General features: G+C 34.6%; 1 protein-coding gene across 5 annotated transcripts in view; it reads right to left on the bottom strand.

The window, feature by feature from the left end:
- Positions 1-18,788, bottom strand: part of PSPC1 (paraspeckle component 1) — a 73,128-nt gene that overhangs the window by 37,390 nt on the left and 16,950 nt on the right. The window contains exon 7 of one of the 5 annotated variants that reach the window (XM_074569902.1): positions 4,096-4,153. The exons of the other annotated variants lie outside the window; for them this stretch is intronic. Within the exon in view, the coding sequence (XP_074426003.1) occupies positions 4,096-4,153 (58 nt within the window). The remainder of the gene's footprint in view (positions 1-4,095; positions 4,154-18,788) is intronic. 5 annotated transcript variants of the gene reach the window in all.

Here is an 18,788-nt window from a genome sequence, read left to right as displayed (position 1 = left end):
GTACATTTATCTCAATCATCTGCTTTTAAACAGATTTTCATTAATCCCTGGTATGTTGCATTACACAATCTGACAAGTGTATTTGAAAATCCTGAACTTTACAGCTAAATATAGCTGTATGGCTTATGTGCAGGAATTGAAGTGTTCATGTAGCATATCTATGCACTATACACACTACAAATTCACAAAAAAACTCAAGTGATTTTGCAGTAATTGGCAGCTATAAGGTAACTTGACCTTTTAGGGATCATAACATATAAATAAACATTTGCAAGAACTATTCTACCAGTATTATGTTAACTGTATATAGAGTTACAGTGTATTAGCCTAACGTCTAAAAGCAATACCAAAGATGGCACTCGACTTCACAAAAAATTACGTGTAATATGACATAAATAAATCTTGCATTGAAATTTAATTTATTATAGTAAAAGTACATGAAAACCAAGAGAAGTTTTGTTAGAATTGAAAGGGACAGAACGCTCTCCTCCAAAATTCTGATTCACAGTAAGAGGTAGACTTAGAACTTAGAAACATATTTTCAGAAGATCACTTAGCCGTAAAATTGCACTAGGAAATACCACTCTGCCAGTACCCACTAACATAACTCAACAGGTAGGTAAAACTGCCTTCATAACATTTTCTCACGTTGTTATAAGAAAGAAAAAAGTCTGATTATATATATATATAATTTCCATCTATTATGAAATATCATCAACTTTAAGACTGGTGGTGATGCATTTTCCACAGACCACCACCGATAACCCACCCCTTTCAGCCAAAAACATGCATCCAAAATTTGATAATGGAAGAAGACAAGCCTCGGGAATCTAATCTACATTTTAAGTCATGACAACATACAACGGTATCAAGAAAACTGATGTGTTCCTAGACTACTAAACTTGTTATTTTTATTAAAATAAAAAAAAAAATCAACCTCACCTCTCATCACAACTGTAACTTCTTTAGTAATGAATATATAAATGTACATCATTGTAAGCAGGCAACTTAGCAGATACAGCACTATGACTATTTACAGGTATGCAAAATTGCCTCTTTATTACCTGCCCTGAGTACACATATCACAGCAGTCAGTGAAACCACTGCATCCAACATATTGCTACTAAAATTGCAGCCCTTGGCTTGATCATATACATTATGCCAACTGCAAGCTGCTTAGCAAAAACAATCCATGCAACACAGAAGCACATGTAAATTGCTAAGCAAGTTTATTAGAAGCAATAGAGAAAAACACTATAATTTTGAAAAGCAGAACTCATTTGAGCTTAGTAATGAGAAACGCCAAGACCTCTTCTCCCTACGACACTAAACCAAAACAAAGGTATGCACAAGTTGGATGCTTCTTACCTAGCCACAAGCACGATCAGTTCATGTAGCAGGTAGAAGATTGTGTTGCAATTCAAGAGAATTACAGTTGAATATGTCCTAAAACTGTTTTTTGGTGTCATCCATTCAGTGACCAAATATATAGAAGGAAAAGAAGTCTAAACTGCCAATATAAGGATAAACCTTTATTTTCATAGGCTAGAAGTACTCTGCAGGACTATCATGATGGCAGTGCTTAGTGCAGTCAATGCTTAATTATCTGTTATTGGCTTGCTTACCAGCCTAATTAATCAGCTGGCCTCACACAGGTAGTGTATGCTTATCCTTCGACTGAAGTTCTTATCCTCCGCGTCATACAAATGCACTCAATACTGCTTCCAGGGTGGGGTATAGCAACCTATGCTATCAAACCTCTATATTATTAAGCCAATTTCAGGCAGAGTCAGCTCTGACAGGAGGACAACCAGGGAGTGTAACACAAGGAGAGAGTGGGGCCTTGCAGAGTTTCAGCGAGAGGTCACAGTGGCATTTTAGCTATACCTCAGAGGTCCTCCTAGCTTCAAAGCAGACCTTAAGAGCTAAGCACTCGATTGCCCGTTCTTTTTGGTGGGACACTGATGTAAACCGTTAATTCACTGGATCAGGTTCAGCAACAGATGAAAAGCAGTCAGTGTCCATGCCACAATAGAGGCACTAAAAAAAGGTCTTTTTTTCTGCTGTCTTGAGGGCTGGAAAAGTACACGCCAAGTGTCTGAACTGCACATGCCAACGTCTGGCACAGCTGGCAACAAGGCATAGTCAATAATCCTCATTAACACAGAGAGTTACCAAAAAAATTTTAAAAATCCTTATTTAAAAGTTTATCAGCTGCACTTAGCATTACAGATCTGGTTAAGTGCTATGATGAGGTATGTAGATTCTATTCTAGAAATTGTTTGCTGCAGAAGACAATGTGAAAATGAGTGGTCCTGCACAGGTCAGCCCAACACTAACTAAATCTGTCACAGAGGCACCTTGCTTTCTAATAATGCTATCACGCAGATGGGTTGCCATCACTGAAAATACTCCAGCTCCCCACTGTCCCACATGATGAAAAGTCGCAAATGGCACAGGTAAAGGCTAGTTAAAAATAAAGTTGCAATTCTATGAGAAATGTTGAGAGAGTATGCTAAGATCAACAATTAAAGGTCTACTATTTAAAGGTCTACTGCAGGTTTTTGGGGTCAGGTTTTTTTGGTTGTAGAGGGGGGGTTGTTAATGGGCTGGAGGAAAAAAAAAAATCTCTCCAGTGAGATAAAATCCAAATACTGTGGAAATAAACACTACCCTTACCTGTCTTGCTATGGATATTTTTCCCTTTGTAAAATAATAGTTCTCTGTTACTCTACATCCTTTTGGAACTATACATTTATTTCTAAAAGCATTTGTATCAAGTTTAAAATCAAGTCACAGCACAAAGCTTACAAAGCAAGCCTATAATGAACATCAGTGTTAAGTATTAAAACCTGATAAGAAAAAGGCTGTGAAGTTGATTGCTATAAATACACATTTAAAATCTGTACATAAAAAGTGTATCTTGTGGATCTAGACAATTGGCACAGTATCAATATTTACAAAGTCTCCCAATTAAATGAAATTTTCAAGTAGACTATAATAATATGCAAAAAGTACAACTACAAAAAAAATTTAGTCACAATTTATACTTCAGCTTGTTATTTGTAGATAACTTCACAATGTTTTCCTATAGAATTATTTTTAAAGCTCTTCATCTTGATGGAAAGAAAAGGCCTATTTCTATTTTGCAACTGTAAACGTGTCTCAATAAGTGCAAGGAAATGGTGAATAATGTATTTTAAAATCTGGACCTAGCACCTTCATTAGTCTATAAATTCTCATTACTCAAAAGGTCAAGCAAAAATGTTAACCAAGTTTTGTATGTACTTTCAAATTCAAAATACACAAAAATAATATTAACTTTTCTTAAAATTATCATCTTGATCTATTTTAAATGAACATCAGGAAGGTTCCAATAAATATATATCGAACAGTTTAAAAAGTTTAGTAAGATCTGGGGTTTTTTTTAAGAAATAATTTTAAGTTTTAGTCTTGTTTAAAAGCAGATATTCTCGGTAAGTAAGATTCCAAACTGTTTCAGCCTGCATATACAGAGCAAGGTCTAATTATTAAGAATGTACTTTTCTAGACTTCACGGCAGCAGGTTTAGCAGTGGCAATATTTCAAGTCACAAAAGTGAACTGAGAATATTTGCAAATACAGATTTTCCAATAAGTTAGCAGAACACCCGTCACATTATTCATTAATCTTTTCTCAGGTACATCAACAGAACTCGCCAATTTTAAGCTCTACATCACTTCACTGCATGCAATTACAGTCCCAACTTCTCTGAACAGATGGTCCCTCCAAAAGAACACCAAATACTTTTTGAACAGAAAATTCCTCTTTTCTATCAGGTCATTTCTAGATCATCACCTTTCCCTGCCTTTTGGTTTCTCCTAACTTGCACATGGTATTTTTCTCCCACAGGCAATTAAAACAATAAAATCAAGATACACCTTGGGAAAAAACCCAGCTGCTTAGAAGCAAAATATCTGAGTTTTTTTATTTCCTAATACTGTTTACTCCTTTTTACCAGTCGTTGTCACTAATTAATAGTGCTTGAGTATCATGTACAGTCCCAAAGAAAAAGAAAAATTACATTACAAAAGCCTTTTTCCTTCGGATCCCTACCTCCCATGTTTATTGCTCCACGAGGACCCATATCACCCATTCTCAATTCCTGTTCTCTCTGAAAGTAAACATAGTTTTCATGGTCAACCTATCATTCTTAAAACTTAAAACATTCCCATTAATAAAAATTTTCAAGTTTCAAAAGTTTCCATTGATTAGAAAAAAGTACAAGGAATAAAGTTAACTATACTCCCGTTTTTATAAAATTAAATGTAATAGTAAGTTCAATATAGCATGCTGTACATTTTTGCATAATGCTAAAGGTTAAGAATACATAACAAGTTTCGTTTATCAAGATGCAGCAGTCTAAATCTCCCAAATAGTTCTGTTACCAACTGCAAATGAATCCATCTTTACACAGTGTTTTTCATTAAGAAGTATATTTACATTTTAACTGCAAATAAAGATGTCTTATTGCAGTATTGCCTGAAGGCCGTGGTTCAATAATACAGTCCATCTGGTTTCACGACTCAAAAATGCTTGTGTTGATTCGAAACCAAGCTCTGATGTGTTATATTGTGGTATACAAACACAATTTGCAAGGTCATCTTTGCTTCAATAGTTCTGACTTAACTTCGTGGTAGCACATTTTTTGATAAATCATGCTATTGATATGTTAGTTCGGATACTGACCATCCTTTTGAAACCACTATAAATATGCAGTCCCTCCATTTGAGGAGGAACTTCTTTACTTTGAGGGTGGCAGAGCACTGGAACAGGCTGCCCAGAGAGGTGGTGGAGTCTCCTTCTCTGGAGACATTCAAAACCCACCTGGACGCGTTCCTGTGCAACCTGCTCTGGGTGACCCTGCTCTGGCAGGGGGGCTGGACTAGATGATCTCCAGAGGTCCCTTCCAACCCCTACCATTCTGTGTATCAACATAAACTACATAACATGCATTTATACTCAACAGACAAATAATGTGCCAAATTGGTCCAGATTCAATTAATGCTTAGTCATCCAACAGCAAGAAAGAGTTCCAACATTACTGATCATGAACCACGGCCTGCTGTGAAACAATACTCAAAAGATAGTACTACCCGGAGTGGCAGAAATCATCACTTAAGACAAAGGTACACCTATCACAGATAATTACAAGGGATTTTAGTATTACTGTTGACATCAAAAGGATGAAATAGAAACAAATTCACAGTTCAAAATGAAAACTAACGAAACCTATACCAAAATTTTTTTCTCGTTAATTTTCTGCAAGAATGATAACGTATATTCCACTCTCGAGTGAACACACGTGTGCTGGGAATAAGCATATACAAAAGAATTTACCTGATTCTGAAAATCATTCCACTTATCATTTAAGACTGTAAGTTCAGATGCATTTTGAAAACAATTCCATATACTAGGCAACTGAATCAGTCTTGCTAAAAGCAACCTTTAAACAGAAATATTAATCAAATCAAAATACTTTCAAAGTATTTTTATGGTTTCACAAAACTTTTCATTCAATCATGTTTGGGGTGCCAAATACAAGTCTTCTATCTTCACACGCTTAAAGCGGCAGACACCAATATTCGACAAAACAGAGTCAGTAGTTTTGTAAAAATATCTGGTATGGGAAACTGTCATTTGTCATGACAAAAGGCTCTCAGGTCAGTAACTTTGTTTCTAGTAACTCATATTATCCTAGAAAATGTACTTAACATAAAAAGATTATACACTATTTTCAAAAGAATATGGCTTAGTGTGGAGAGGAAAAGTGCAGCCTCATTACTAAAAGACACAGGCAGGTTTTAAGGTCCAGCTATGAACAGCCATTGATGAACACTAAGAAGGACCTCTCCTTCAGACCCTAGAAGCCATGTTAAAACTTTATAACAGAACACGCAACTACTTTGTCAGACTTTTCACAGTAATGTCAAGTAAAATCTTAAGTAAAATCAGCAGCCCTATTAGGATCAATCATACCCACAAATTGATACCAATGAGTTGGTCACAAAACCAGCATACAACCTTGTTGATATTAGTCTGCTTTTACACCTCGGCCCTGGCATAAAACAGCAGAAGGAAAAGTGATATTATCATCCCTACTCTCAATGCCTGGGCCCAACATGGCAGAACACCACTGTGGGTACCAGTCTACATTAATCAGACTGTGCATGTGTGAAAACAGGACATGCCACAAACAGCTGTGGGATACTCTCTAGCTATAAGGGAAAGTACCAGATTTAAATTACTGCACATAACTTTCTTGATGTGTCTCGGGTTCAACTTCAAGTTGGTGTTTGGTTGTTTCTTTTTTTAATGTGAAATGTGCCGTGTGAGGCAGGGCTAAGTACAATACCGGCTAGATAAGAATGTTAAGTACAGAGCTATAAAACTGTACTAGTTACTAGTACTTAACTCATTTTCTTTGCAAAGGACAGAAGCATTGGCAAGCTATAACATACACTTTTTTTAAAAAGCACACTATGCTTCCTCCCAGGAAGAAACCATTTTTTTCCTCAGCCTGAAACGCTACCAGTCTTCAGTTAACAATAAGTACAAGAGGGGCAGAACTTGTAATTTTTACTTTTTTTAGTCATGTCTAACCTTTCTAACAAAAATACATGAAGCAATTATTTGCCATCTTGTAGCCCTAACCTTGGTGATGAATTATCACCATATAAAAGCCATTTCAGCTATCAACTTAAGATCCGTAAGTGTTCCTTATGATTACTGCTGCCTGTCAATCAATGTGCTTACAAGAATTATTATTATTCCTACTGTTGCATGTTCACAACTTATTGTGTTCTTTTGAATTTTCAGCACAGGAAAATTCTTCTATACTGTTAACACAGAATTAGCAGATTTAAGACAAACCCCCTGTCAGAGAAGATACTCAATTTCAAATGTTAACTAACAGCATATATCATTAACGTAACTAAATGTTTGACGTATTAACTATCAAAACCACGTACTTAGATAATTTGCCAAAACCTGTATTTGCAGGAGTCCAGATGATAACAAAAATTCAGTGCTATCCCACACAAATCATGTCCTAGACAGCTATTTACTATGTAAGCATAAACAAGTTATTGCAGGTAAATTAGGTCAACTCTTCCATGGGTTTTGCACAAAATGCAACAGAGGAATACCAACAGTCAGATATGACAGCCCCCCAAAACAGGGCTGGTTGATTTTCCAGCCCACCTGAGAGCTTCTTTCTTGGATACTCAAACCCTTTGCAGAACACAACAATGACAGACTTATCTTCTCAGAGCTTCTTTTCCTCACTATGTGACTGCCCATTCTTCTGCTGAGTAGCAGCCTGCTTCAGCCCCTTCCCTGAAGCCACCGAGAACTACCCATAACAGGGAGTTAAAATTGAGCAGCAAGAGAGAAGAGCTAAAATTTTACTAGAGAAATACGTAGGGAGGTGATTAAGAGGCTCTGAAGTCACCCGGTACCTGGGAAAACAACTTAAACTGGAAGAGAACAACGGATGATATGCAATTATAAGGGGAAAAGAAAGGTGTAAGACAAAGAATGTGTAGTAAAGCGTAACTTAACCCTTGGGAAGAATAAATAAAATAAATAAAAAACAAAGCGAAGCAAAAAAAGGATAATATCCTATTGTAAAAGGATAATTGTTTACACGACTCAAAAGAAAGCTTTCCAAATTACCTCTGTTGCAGGATTCTTCTAAAATAACACAGAACTCACTACTGCGAAAAATCCACACAATGGTCTGATTCATCTGAGTAATCTGCTTTCAGAAAAACTGCTATGATGGCAACTAGAGCATTATACTTCCTAATTACTTTAGGTACAAGCATTAAAGATGAGATCTCCTCACAATTCCAACTCATTTTAATGCCAACTGTAAAAAGTAGACTTACACAAAAATATTGAATACACGCAGTTTTCAAATTACATCTATATTGTACTTAATATAGTATGGATTCTCCTCTTTTTTTAAGTATTAGAAACAAGATTTCTTGAGCATTTGAGGTATATCATGTATAATGTTTTTACACCTCATTCATCATTGATATCAGTAGTCTAAGTATACAGAGAACTGCCCAGACGATTCTTCTGCTTTTTAAAATATATATTTTTAAATTCACTTTATAAAGCCATTAAACTAACTGTTTTGAAAAGACACCTAAGAATTGATACAGGAGAATGTATCAGATGCAATTGCCTTCTCACACTGAAAATAAAAATACAAGTAGTTATAAAACTGGGGTTTTTTAACTGACAAACCCATACTACATTTTTCCACGGAAACAGGCCTCGCAATTGCAGCAGCCCAAAGAAAACTGAAAATCTTGTCTCCAAATGATGCAATATTCATGGTAACAAAACTGTCAAAAAATCATGGTATGGAATAAATATGGCATGGAATATTTTTGAACTGCAAAAAACAAGACAGCAACAGAAATTACAAGACAACGGATCATACAGTTTTCTTCAAGTGTTTGTGGCCAGGAGATGCGCTTCACAATTAACACAGGACTATTCACTCACCTTTCAGCTAAAGAATGGTGACCAAAATAACTCTAAGACACAGCATCAAAAAACCACCTTATCAAAAATGAACACCACTTACCCCATAAACTTAAACTTGCATATTAAAATCAGTAACTTATTTAGCACTTTATCTAGGTTCTGTGTGCAGAGCAAAATGTAATTTACAGTGTTGTTGATTCCCACCTGTTTTCATTAACATGGAGACTGAATTCTATTCTTTAGCAGACTTTCTATTTGTCAAAATAGGTATATTTCTGTACCTCTTACTAGAATTCATTACTCACTTCTAGAGTGATTTATTTCATTAAGTTATTTCTAGATATTTCCAAAGGCCTCTCCAGGAGGCATAAGACCCTTAAACCTTACACAAAATTGTAATTTCCTGTATTTTAAAGACATCAATCATACAAATGGTTAAAGTTACTAATTTGACACTCAAAACTAGAATGCGGGGGCTACTTTTGATTGTGCATTTTTTGTCTTTTCCTCAGAATATTCTTTCACTCCAGTGACTAGCTCACTCGAAGATACACTGCCAGCAAGGAGTTAAAGTAATGAAACCCTTCTCTTCCAGCCACCCCTCTTGTCATCTTTCCCTCTCTTTGGTTTATCCATCAATTAAGATCTATATGCAAGATCCAAAAGTTAACAATATTCCAAAATAGTTTATTCCATCACACACATAGATAATTTCAAATGAAAAATACTGATCTTTCAAAATCCATGATTTCTGTACGTTCCCGAGCACGGCAATGTAAATCTAGAGCTAATCCCTCCTCTGAGCTGGAAGTCATAACTAGATGAGTCCAGGGATCTCTTCCACCCTCAACTACTCAAGAATTCTACAAACTGAATGATAGCTCCCACCCAGGAGATATCATTTTTACCTCTCACAAAACTCTTCTACCTTACACAAAATTACACAAGCAGATATATTAAACTAGATAACAACTGAAGTAAACATAGCTATAAAACACATAGCGTCCAGGAAACTACACAGACCCGGTTTTAGTCTAATGAGAAGAATTTGCATTAGGTTTAATAGCTGTCAACAGGACTCAGTCTTTGAGAAACCTATTCTAACAGGAACAGAGCAGATAGGTAAAGTTGATTTCCTCCTTGGTAAGTCAAGAATAGCATTGACAGAGATGTCTCACTAGGTTGCATCATTAAAATAACCTAAACATTATAAAACCTATCACAACAGTAAAAACAGGAATACGTACTGCATTAAACATATATGCAGATACATAAATTCCAGTACACGCTACAAATTGGAAAAACATTCCTAATGGTAGTAACAACAATAATTACAGCTGCTGACAAAAAAATATTCTGATGTCCCATATGGAAAAAAGGATCTATTATTAGTCCAGTGCATTTCTTAAATATTTCCATAATTTCGATAAGATTGTAAAGGAACTATCATTATTAAAACAGGGGCAATTCTTTTAAAACTAACAGCAAAAGCATAGGAATATGTTTGGGAAAAACCTCCATGCACTGCATCTTTGTTCTCTGCTTTTTGTTTTGGGAGCAAACAAGAAAGATCTTCAACTTTTGTGGGGCCTTCCCTCATTTTCCTTTTACATCTTTTGGAGAGCACTCAATTGCTGAGGGTAGTCCTCAGCATCTAAACGCCACAGAAAAAAACCCAATGCAGTTAAAACAAGTGAAAAATGTTTACTACTCTAAGCTGAAGTTATTCTTTAAAAATACAAAAAAAATATTTTATACCTCAAGCAATGTTTTAAAATCACAGATGTATTATGATAAATAATAATATTAAATATATATTAATGTGCAAGATAGCTACCACAGCATATTAAAAACATTAGTCTTAATATACATTGTTAAATATACTAGCATATTTTACACAGAATTAATAAAGAAGTGGGTACAATAGTACTCCACTATACAACTTCATTACCTAAGTACTGAAAAGCATCTCAGTGCACCCCCTAACACACAATAACACTGAAAAAGATAGAAATAGATTGCAGTTTTGTCCCTACAAGAGAGCACACACTCAAAACTTCCATCTTACAGATTTAGAAGAAACTGTTCTCAAAAAGATTTCAACATGACTTAAAAGATTTTAATTTTTTCCTCAAAATCTAAGTTAAAGCACAGCAGAGTACATTAATATATTTGTGTTTCTTGCATCTTGGCCAAGAAACGTATTTCCTACTTTCCAGATATGACTGCCGCTTATAAGAGGCAGCAGTCTACACGTTCTTCTTTCTTTTGTAATGCAGAAGAACCATTATCTCATCTACCAGATTTTACTTACATTTTAGCTGTCCTTTTCTCTTGATTTTTTTTAAATCCAAAATGTTCTAAGCAATTGCACTTCTAAGAAAAAAAACTTGTGACGTCCTGTAGAAGATGAGTATATACTTACACAACCAAAAAGTAAAAGTGGATCAAAAAATGTTTGGGGTTTTTTTGTTTGTTTTTTTTTGGTTGGTTGGTTTTTGGTTTGGGGTTTTTTGTTGTTGTTGTTTTTTTGTTTTGTTTTGGTTTTTTTTGTTGTTTTTTTAGCAAAACATGGGCCAAAACACCACCATTGAAAGAGGAACGTAACTTCATTTTTCACAACACAAAAGACTCCTAAAAAACTCCTGCTACTCATCAACCTCCATGTGGCACGTTGGGCTTGTTACAGCCTGGGAATATGTTTGAGCTACTGCTTCAAAATTAGCAAAGGGAAAACCGAAAGATCTTGTAGAAAAATACTGATGCAAGAAGGCAAGTTAAGAGCAGGCTGAAGTTCTTGCAAGAAAAAAAATCAACTGGAAATGGTTAATACCTTAGAGTGAAACCTGTTTACAGTAAAGAGTCACTCAGGAATCTGTTAAAATACTGTCAAAATTCGATTTTTTTCAAAACTTGTTTGGGGTAGAAAGTAAACTAGGTTAGGAAGACAGTCCAAAATACTTGCAACTGTTATACAATGGAGACATTTTCTCACTCCTATGTCATGAGAAGCAGAAAATAACCACTGCTATCAACTATAGGAATAAAGCAAATGAACTAGAAAAGACTAATGAAATTCAAAATTATGTGAAAAAAAAAAAAAGGTGAATAATCATTACTGATTTTCATCTCAGAACAAGTAAACAAAAGAATACTTACTGTTTGAGACAGAAAAGATATTAGTATAAACCTTCATGAACAGACACTTTACCAGTCACTGATTTGCATGCAGAGATATTCACCCATCTTCAATATTAAAAACTGGTCATCAATACTACCCAAGTTGTCTACATCCAGGTTTTTCTTAATGTCTTTATCTAGCGACCTTAAGACACTGAACTTGAGAATTGCAACCTTTTACAGAAAATATCCAAAAGTCAGTAACTTGAATAAAAGCACGAATCAATATGTTTTCATAAAAAAGGTAATGTGCTTTTTAAAGACCTTTTATCACACAAGCTACTGCAGCTTTGTTTTACACAGAATTCATAGTTTCAGAATGCTGTATTATAGGCCAGAAATTCAAATGACAATCTAATTTAACGAAAACAAACATAGTCTAAAATAAGCCAAGATTTACCATAGAACCTGCTCTGTTGGTTACAGAACTTTGCTCCATATTGAGATTTATGTCTTTTCTGCTTCATTATTTTGTCTTGTATTTACTTGCTGCTTCTTTTTATTTATTTTAATACTGTATTTAAAGCACCGCATTAATATATCATTATTTCCGAAGTTTTTTGTCACCTCTCCCACTTCCATTTGTTATAATTCAGTAAAATACCGTATATACAACATCTATAGAATAAAATTGACTAAAGAGGTTCCTCATTTTCTCACAACCTGTGGAAAATGTTATTCACCAGCCAAAAAATTTATATATATAGAAGGCAAATCTGACCACAAATAAAATGCAGGTAAACAGTAGCTAATATCCAAATATTTTAATTCCATGCCTCTATTCAATCATCTTTATGTCATCTTTTCAGGTAAAAGAAAATCCTACCATGTCCCTTCACTGTCTATGGCTATACAGATGAAGCACTCTCTGTGAGTACAACTGCAAAGACAGATTTATTTTTTTTTCCCCAATGCCATCGCTGTTGACCATCTGAGAGCAAACAGGAACAGAGGTATTCTGTCAAAATCTACCCTTGATCTAACAACTAACAAGGAAGGTAAAATTCTGCTTCTCAAATATTTTAAAGTTCAGAAATAATTTTTCATAGGACAAAGGTGCTTAGAGAAGGTAACCACTTTAACAGATCTGGAAATCTTTTAAGGAAAAAAACAAAAAAGGATGATATCTATACATTAACTCTCTTAATAACAACTTCCCCGTTACAACATTCTGTCAATTAATTTGGTGCGGCCAGAGTTAGGAGCCACTTTAGCTCCATGGAACCAATATATAAAAACACTTCTCCCATTTCTATTAGCTTCATTTTTTGACAGTAATGAAATTAAAAACATAAATTGAATACAGTTCAACAGCTGAACATGATTACATGTGAAAAAAAATCTGCATTAATTTAAACCACTTAACTGTTTACTTACCTGCAAAACTACTTTCTGAAAGCAGTATCACACCATATCACCAAGTTCACAATTGATACATGTAATATTACATTACATTATAAAATACATTACATCCGCAATATATTCACATCTTCAGAGGCATATTAAAGAATTTTATGCTGCAGCTTAGAATTATTCTGCTTTTAGTTTAGCTAAAGAAATGGCATGAGACTGTAGGTAAGTATCAAAACAGACATCCATGGGAGCATGGAGGATACCTTACTTCCACAGAATAAGTTGCAAATGATTTAATTAAGATGCAGTCCACAATTCACCCTGGTGGATATGGAGTTGAAGGGCTGTTTAACTGGTAACGAAGTCTGGGCTAACTTTACCATCATGCAGAAATACACTAAGATATTTAACTGAAAATTGTGTGTTATAAAACAATGCTGCATTTTAGATTTCCCAAATGCTAAGTTTTCCTTGCACAGGAAACAAATCTAGGCAAATATTAAAACCGAGTGAACACTGGACCGATTCAAAACAACAATTTTCCCCAACTGCAAGATCAAGGATGAGATGAAGTAAAAGTCAACGTTTACTTAGAAGAAAAATCAACCAGCCAAGAATGTCCTTCGTCATGAAGTATCTATGTAAAAATCTAACTACTTCTTAATTGTAATGTTGAATATAACATTACAGTATCAGAACACTTTAAAAGCAGCACTAGTTACAGTCACAGTACACTAAATATGACTCTGTCAGTTTTGTATTAATACAATTTTTCCTCACCAAATAGATATTATACAAGCTGACTAAACTGTAATCAAAAAAAAAAAAGAGTCCAATTGTAGTTGCTATCTCATAACTGATTGGGAGTTACCAAGTGATTAGAACATGCAAGTATTTGCCAAAAGAAAGCTGAAAGCCAAAGTTTTTCATTGTTACAAAGAGGTCCTGTAGGAGAAACTTCTAACAAACATATGCAGTCTTTTATACATGTTATGAATGTTGCTTACGATCAGAGTAGTTCAATATTTAAGATTTCCCCAACAAAGTTGTGGCCTGCCCACGCCTACAGCACTTAAACATACAAAACATGAACAAAGAAGCATCAATGAAACTTCCTGGCATGGAACCAGGCTCCATAGTTTTCCAGATAGTAGTTTTATACAACCTGGAGGCCACTTACTGCAAAACAGGAGCAAGATGAGGTAGATTTGAATTAAGACAGACACTTATCATTTGAATAAACGGAGTTCTGAGGAAAACGATACACACTGTACCAGGAAATACTAGTATTTCAATCAAAAGTTTAGGAAACTGGTCATCCGAACAAATACAATTGGATTAAGAAAAATTGCTTTCTAGTTAAATCCCCTGACCCAAGTCAACACACAGTAACTCTTAGGCTACAGTGTCTGCTTTCAGCAAAAGTTATCTAACAAAACCTACTATTTTGTTTATGTACTAGAGACCCAAAGGTCAGAATCAAGTTAGAGACACAATGGGCATCACAATGAGTAGGGACAAACACGAATAGCTGGTTTTTACCTGAAAAACATACAAGCTACCCTACAGATAAACAAATGTTTAATGATTCAGAAAGGGCAGGGGGGGACGAACACAAAGACTCCAAAAGTAAATCAAGGATTATAAAATACAGCACTATATACAGAAGAGAAACAAAGCCTGAAGAACCTAATTTTGACATTATCTTTTTCAGATCTTTTGTATTTATAATACATTGAGAAGAGACACTTACCAGCTAACCTGCCACAAGTACATCAACAAAACTGCATTCAGCAACACTAGTAAAAGCAGTGTACTTCATGTCATGTACAAAACTAATATAAATACTCTTTCATCCAACACAATGCTAAACCCAAATTAGTGAGCCATTAGCCACTGTAGGTAATCATAATGGGGACAGACTATTTAATATGGCCTGTAGCATTACGACAAGGGGAAATGGCTTTAAACTAAAAGAGGGCAGAATCAGACTAGATGTAAGGAAGAGATTTTTTGCAATGAGGGTGATGAAATACTGGAACGAGTTGCCCAGAAAGAAGGTAGATGCTCCATCCTGGAAATACTCCAGGTCAGGTTGGATGGGGCCCTGAGCCACCTGATCTAGTTGAAGATGTCCCTGCTCATTGCAGGAGCGTTGGACTAGATGACCTTTAAAGGTCCCTGCCAACCCAAGCTATTCTGTGATTCTATGACAATGTTTGGGAAAAACATCTTTAAATGGTAAATTGTGAGTATATTTAATTGACTCTTTAAATGTTATTTTCTGTTAACCAAGATATTAAACTCACCATCTGAACAGTTAGAAAACAGCTCTATGGAAACTCTTCACATTTTTTTTCCCAAAAACCAGTACCTATTAAAGTTGCTAATTCATCTAACAATAACACCTAATCTCTGGAAAATTAAAAGTGGAACCTAAAGACAGACTTGATGGAAGACAGAAATATCAGACTTAAATTCCCTGTTTCTCATGGAAGATTTAATAACCCAAAACAAGCATGACCTCTGGTAATGAGATAAACCTACTTGATGCCTACACTATAGAAAGGAAGTTTGTGAAATGTTCACGAGAAAACCCCTGAATGTTTTAATTTCAAAATAGCATTTAGCCTGGTATCAAAAGACAGGCAACCTCACTAAGGCAAGTTAATGTCTATGTCTCAGTTTACTGGATTACCACTATTAAAATTTTGCACCCCGTGAGAGCTACTGAAGCAAAAGGTTAGAGGTGAAGCAAAAGGTCAGAGGCTTACTGCTCACGCTAAGAAAAAAAAAAACTACTCAGAAGGCGCTGCCTCTTGAGAGGGAAACCAGATCTATAAATAATCCTCACACTAAGCAACAGATCCATTAGCAGGTTTCCTCATATGAAAAAATACTATTTCTACAGAAATTTCACTTACTGCTTTTGGGGTGTTTTACTCGTCATTTAAACACAGACCCTTTGAATAAAAGCAAACTTTTCTAAGCAGAGGAACTTATTTTGGGTGCACATCTCAATGACACCAAGTAAGATCTCAAAATTTAGACACGTGGATGAGTCCAAAATAGGTACCAAGTAGACAACTGAAACTGAAAGTTAGTTTCTTCTTATTCTGGGTAAATACGTGTACAAACTCCAAGTCAAACTTAACTCCAGTAGCTGAGGAAGAAAAAATGAAAATTATTAAGGCAAACATTAATTTTAGCTTCTTCAAAATCTGTCGGGAATACATCAAACACATTAACAACAAATTTTTCTAAATTATTTATAAAAGCCTCATTCTTACTTGTCACAAAAAACTGAAGAGTTCAGTATTTAAGGAACTTAAGTAAGAAGATTTATTTTTTAACTTGTGAGCAGTAACAATTTTCAGAAATTATATTAAAAATATGGGATATAGACTGGTCTTTAATAGACTTTTTTCTCTAAATCTAAGTCTGAAATCCATTAAATAGGAGAAGCTAAGTATGCAATGGAGTATTATATAAACAAGCACATCAGATGCATTTGAAGTCTTTCCGTTAATAATTGAACAAAACCAGCATCTGAGGTCTCACGAAACACTAAGACCGATGTCATTTTGCCATTACATAGGAAGCATCTGAGAAGTGTTCTTTTAGTTTCTTGATCCATCAGTCTTACTGAAAGAAAATTAAGTTATAAGTAAAAACAGATAATCTGAAGATCACAGACAAAACCAATTCCTTATCAATTACTGTAGAAGAGACCAAACCTGGGAATGCTTACAAACAATACTGCAACACATAAACTCATACTGGAGATTTACGCACATTTGACAGCACATTAAAGGACAAAAATTACTTATGAAACTTCTTCTGTTTTCAAGTTCACATGAAGTAAATATTAGTATGCTCTACAGCATTTTGTGCAAACATTAGAAGACGATGGCAACAGAGTAAAAGATTTTAGTCTCCTAAATATCTATAGCATAACTGAATACAAGGAAAACTTATCACATTACGCTAAATATTCACAGTTCGCACAAACTGAAATATAAAGTTATAAATTAAACATAACAGTGTTATGATTACTTGCTCCATTACTGAAAAATTACCTTAGGTAGAGTCCTTGATACACATTAAAACACAATCTAGAAAGTCAATTATGAACCATCTGAAAATGGTCATGAAATAAATAGGTACAACCAAAAAATATCTTATTCCACAAATAGCTTTGCTTTATGTATACAGACACATAATATGCTACAAAAAAATAGCTGAAGTTCTGTATTGATTTTTATGCAATGCCTTTTCATACTAAAAGCAGTTAGAGCAATTAAAATAGTTTTTATACCTGGCAATGCAATTAAAGGCTGAAAATAATTTATTTAGTTTCTGAAAATAATACAACGTGAATATTCTACGGCCTGTTAAGGAATTATTATTCTTGCCTAAAGCGCCAAATTTAGTATCTAAAACATTGAAGAACATAAGAAATACAAGATTTAAGTATCTGTCTACTGATACACATCACTGTAATCCTGCAAAAATAAAAAAAGTTGTTTGGTTTTTTTTTAGTAACACTAAAAAAAGTGCTACAACAAAAACTAAGACCACTCGCAAAAAAACACAAACTGCATATTTGTAAATGTTTGCTCAAAGGCCTAGCCTAAGTTGTTTTATGCAGAGGAAGAGACTTGATCACTGACGTTAAAACCACTGCCCTGAAAGCAGGAATGTTTTATCAGGTTGGGTTTTTTTTTAGTTCTCTATTTAACGATCTGCCTTTCATCAAGCTAGTTTTACCTTAAAAGGCTTTTAAGGTGTCAAACATGAACTACTACTTCCACTAGTATGTACACTGGATTTCAATAAGGAGGTAATTCATCTCTCCCAACCAAGCTCTACAAAAGCGCTTTTATAAAGTGGCTTAGCTTTATAGCAGTTTAAGAAACAGAGACTTTATTCATACAACCTCACAAAACTTCACCACCATCAGCTTCATTAAGTGCACTAGGCTGTCAAGATAAAATAACCAAAATTTATTGTTATATAATAATATATAACTTATATATTAATATATATTATTTTATATATATTTATATATTATCTATAATAATAATATATATTATATATATTATCTGGAAACAGATCAAATTTGAAAAGATCCTTGGAAATTTTTATTAATTTATTTATTATTGGAAATCTGACTTAGCTTAGTTTAGTTTTCAATAAGGTAGGAAACAATTCTGCATTCAGTGAAAATTCATTCTTATGTACCAGGGCTTTTGAGCATAACAGAATCAGAAGACAGAAAAAAAATACGCAGCTCTATTCACTTAAGAGCCAAGAAGTGCAAAAACCTATTCCTGATTTACAGAAATCCAAGGAAACCTAACATTTCACAGATGTCTACTAAACTTGCAACTGAATGTAGAAGTGAGGGATAAGATATACCTCAGTCGGCTCAAAATAATAAAGAAATCGGAAGCTACATTGATAAACCACTCCAAAGAAGGACAAAACTCTTAGAACAAAGACTAAATATGGGGTGGGTTTTTTTTCAATCAAGTTTCTCGCATTCCTGATTCCATGAACTTTTTTGTTGTTTTCGGATGTATTTTTTTTTTAACTCCCTTGCTCTCATCTGTCTTACAGTTTTTGATCCAAGTCCACTGCAATCTTTGCCATTTAGGCAATCTCCACTGCTTTAGCAGATGCCACTTTATGCTGATACTTACACAACA

This window comes from Larus michahellis, chromosome 1, assembly GCF_964199755.1.
Source record: "Larus michahellis chromosome 1, bLarMic1.1, whole genome shotgun sequence".
Lineage (NCBI taxonomy): Eukaryota > Metazoa > Chordata > Aves > Charadriiformes > Laridae > Larus > Larus michahellis.
This window is presented reverse-complemented; position numbering and strand designations above follow the sequence as displayed.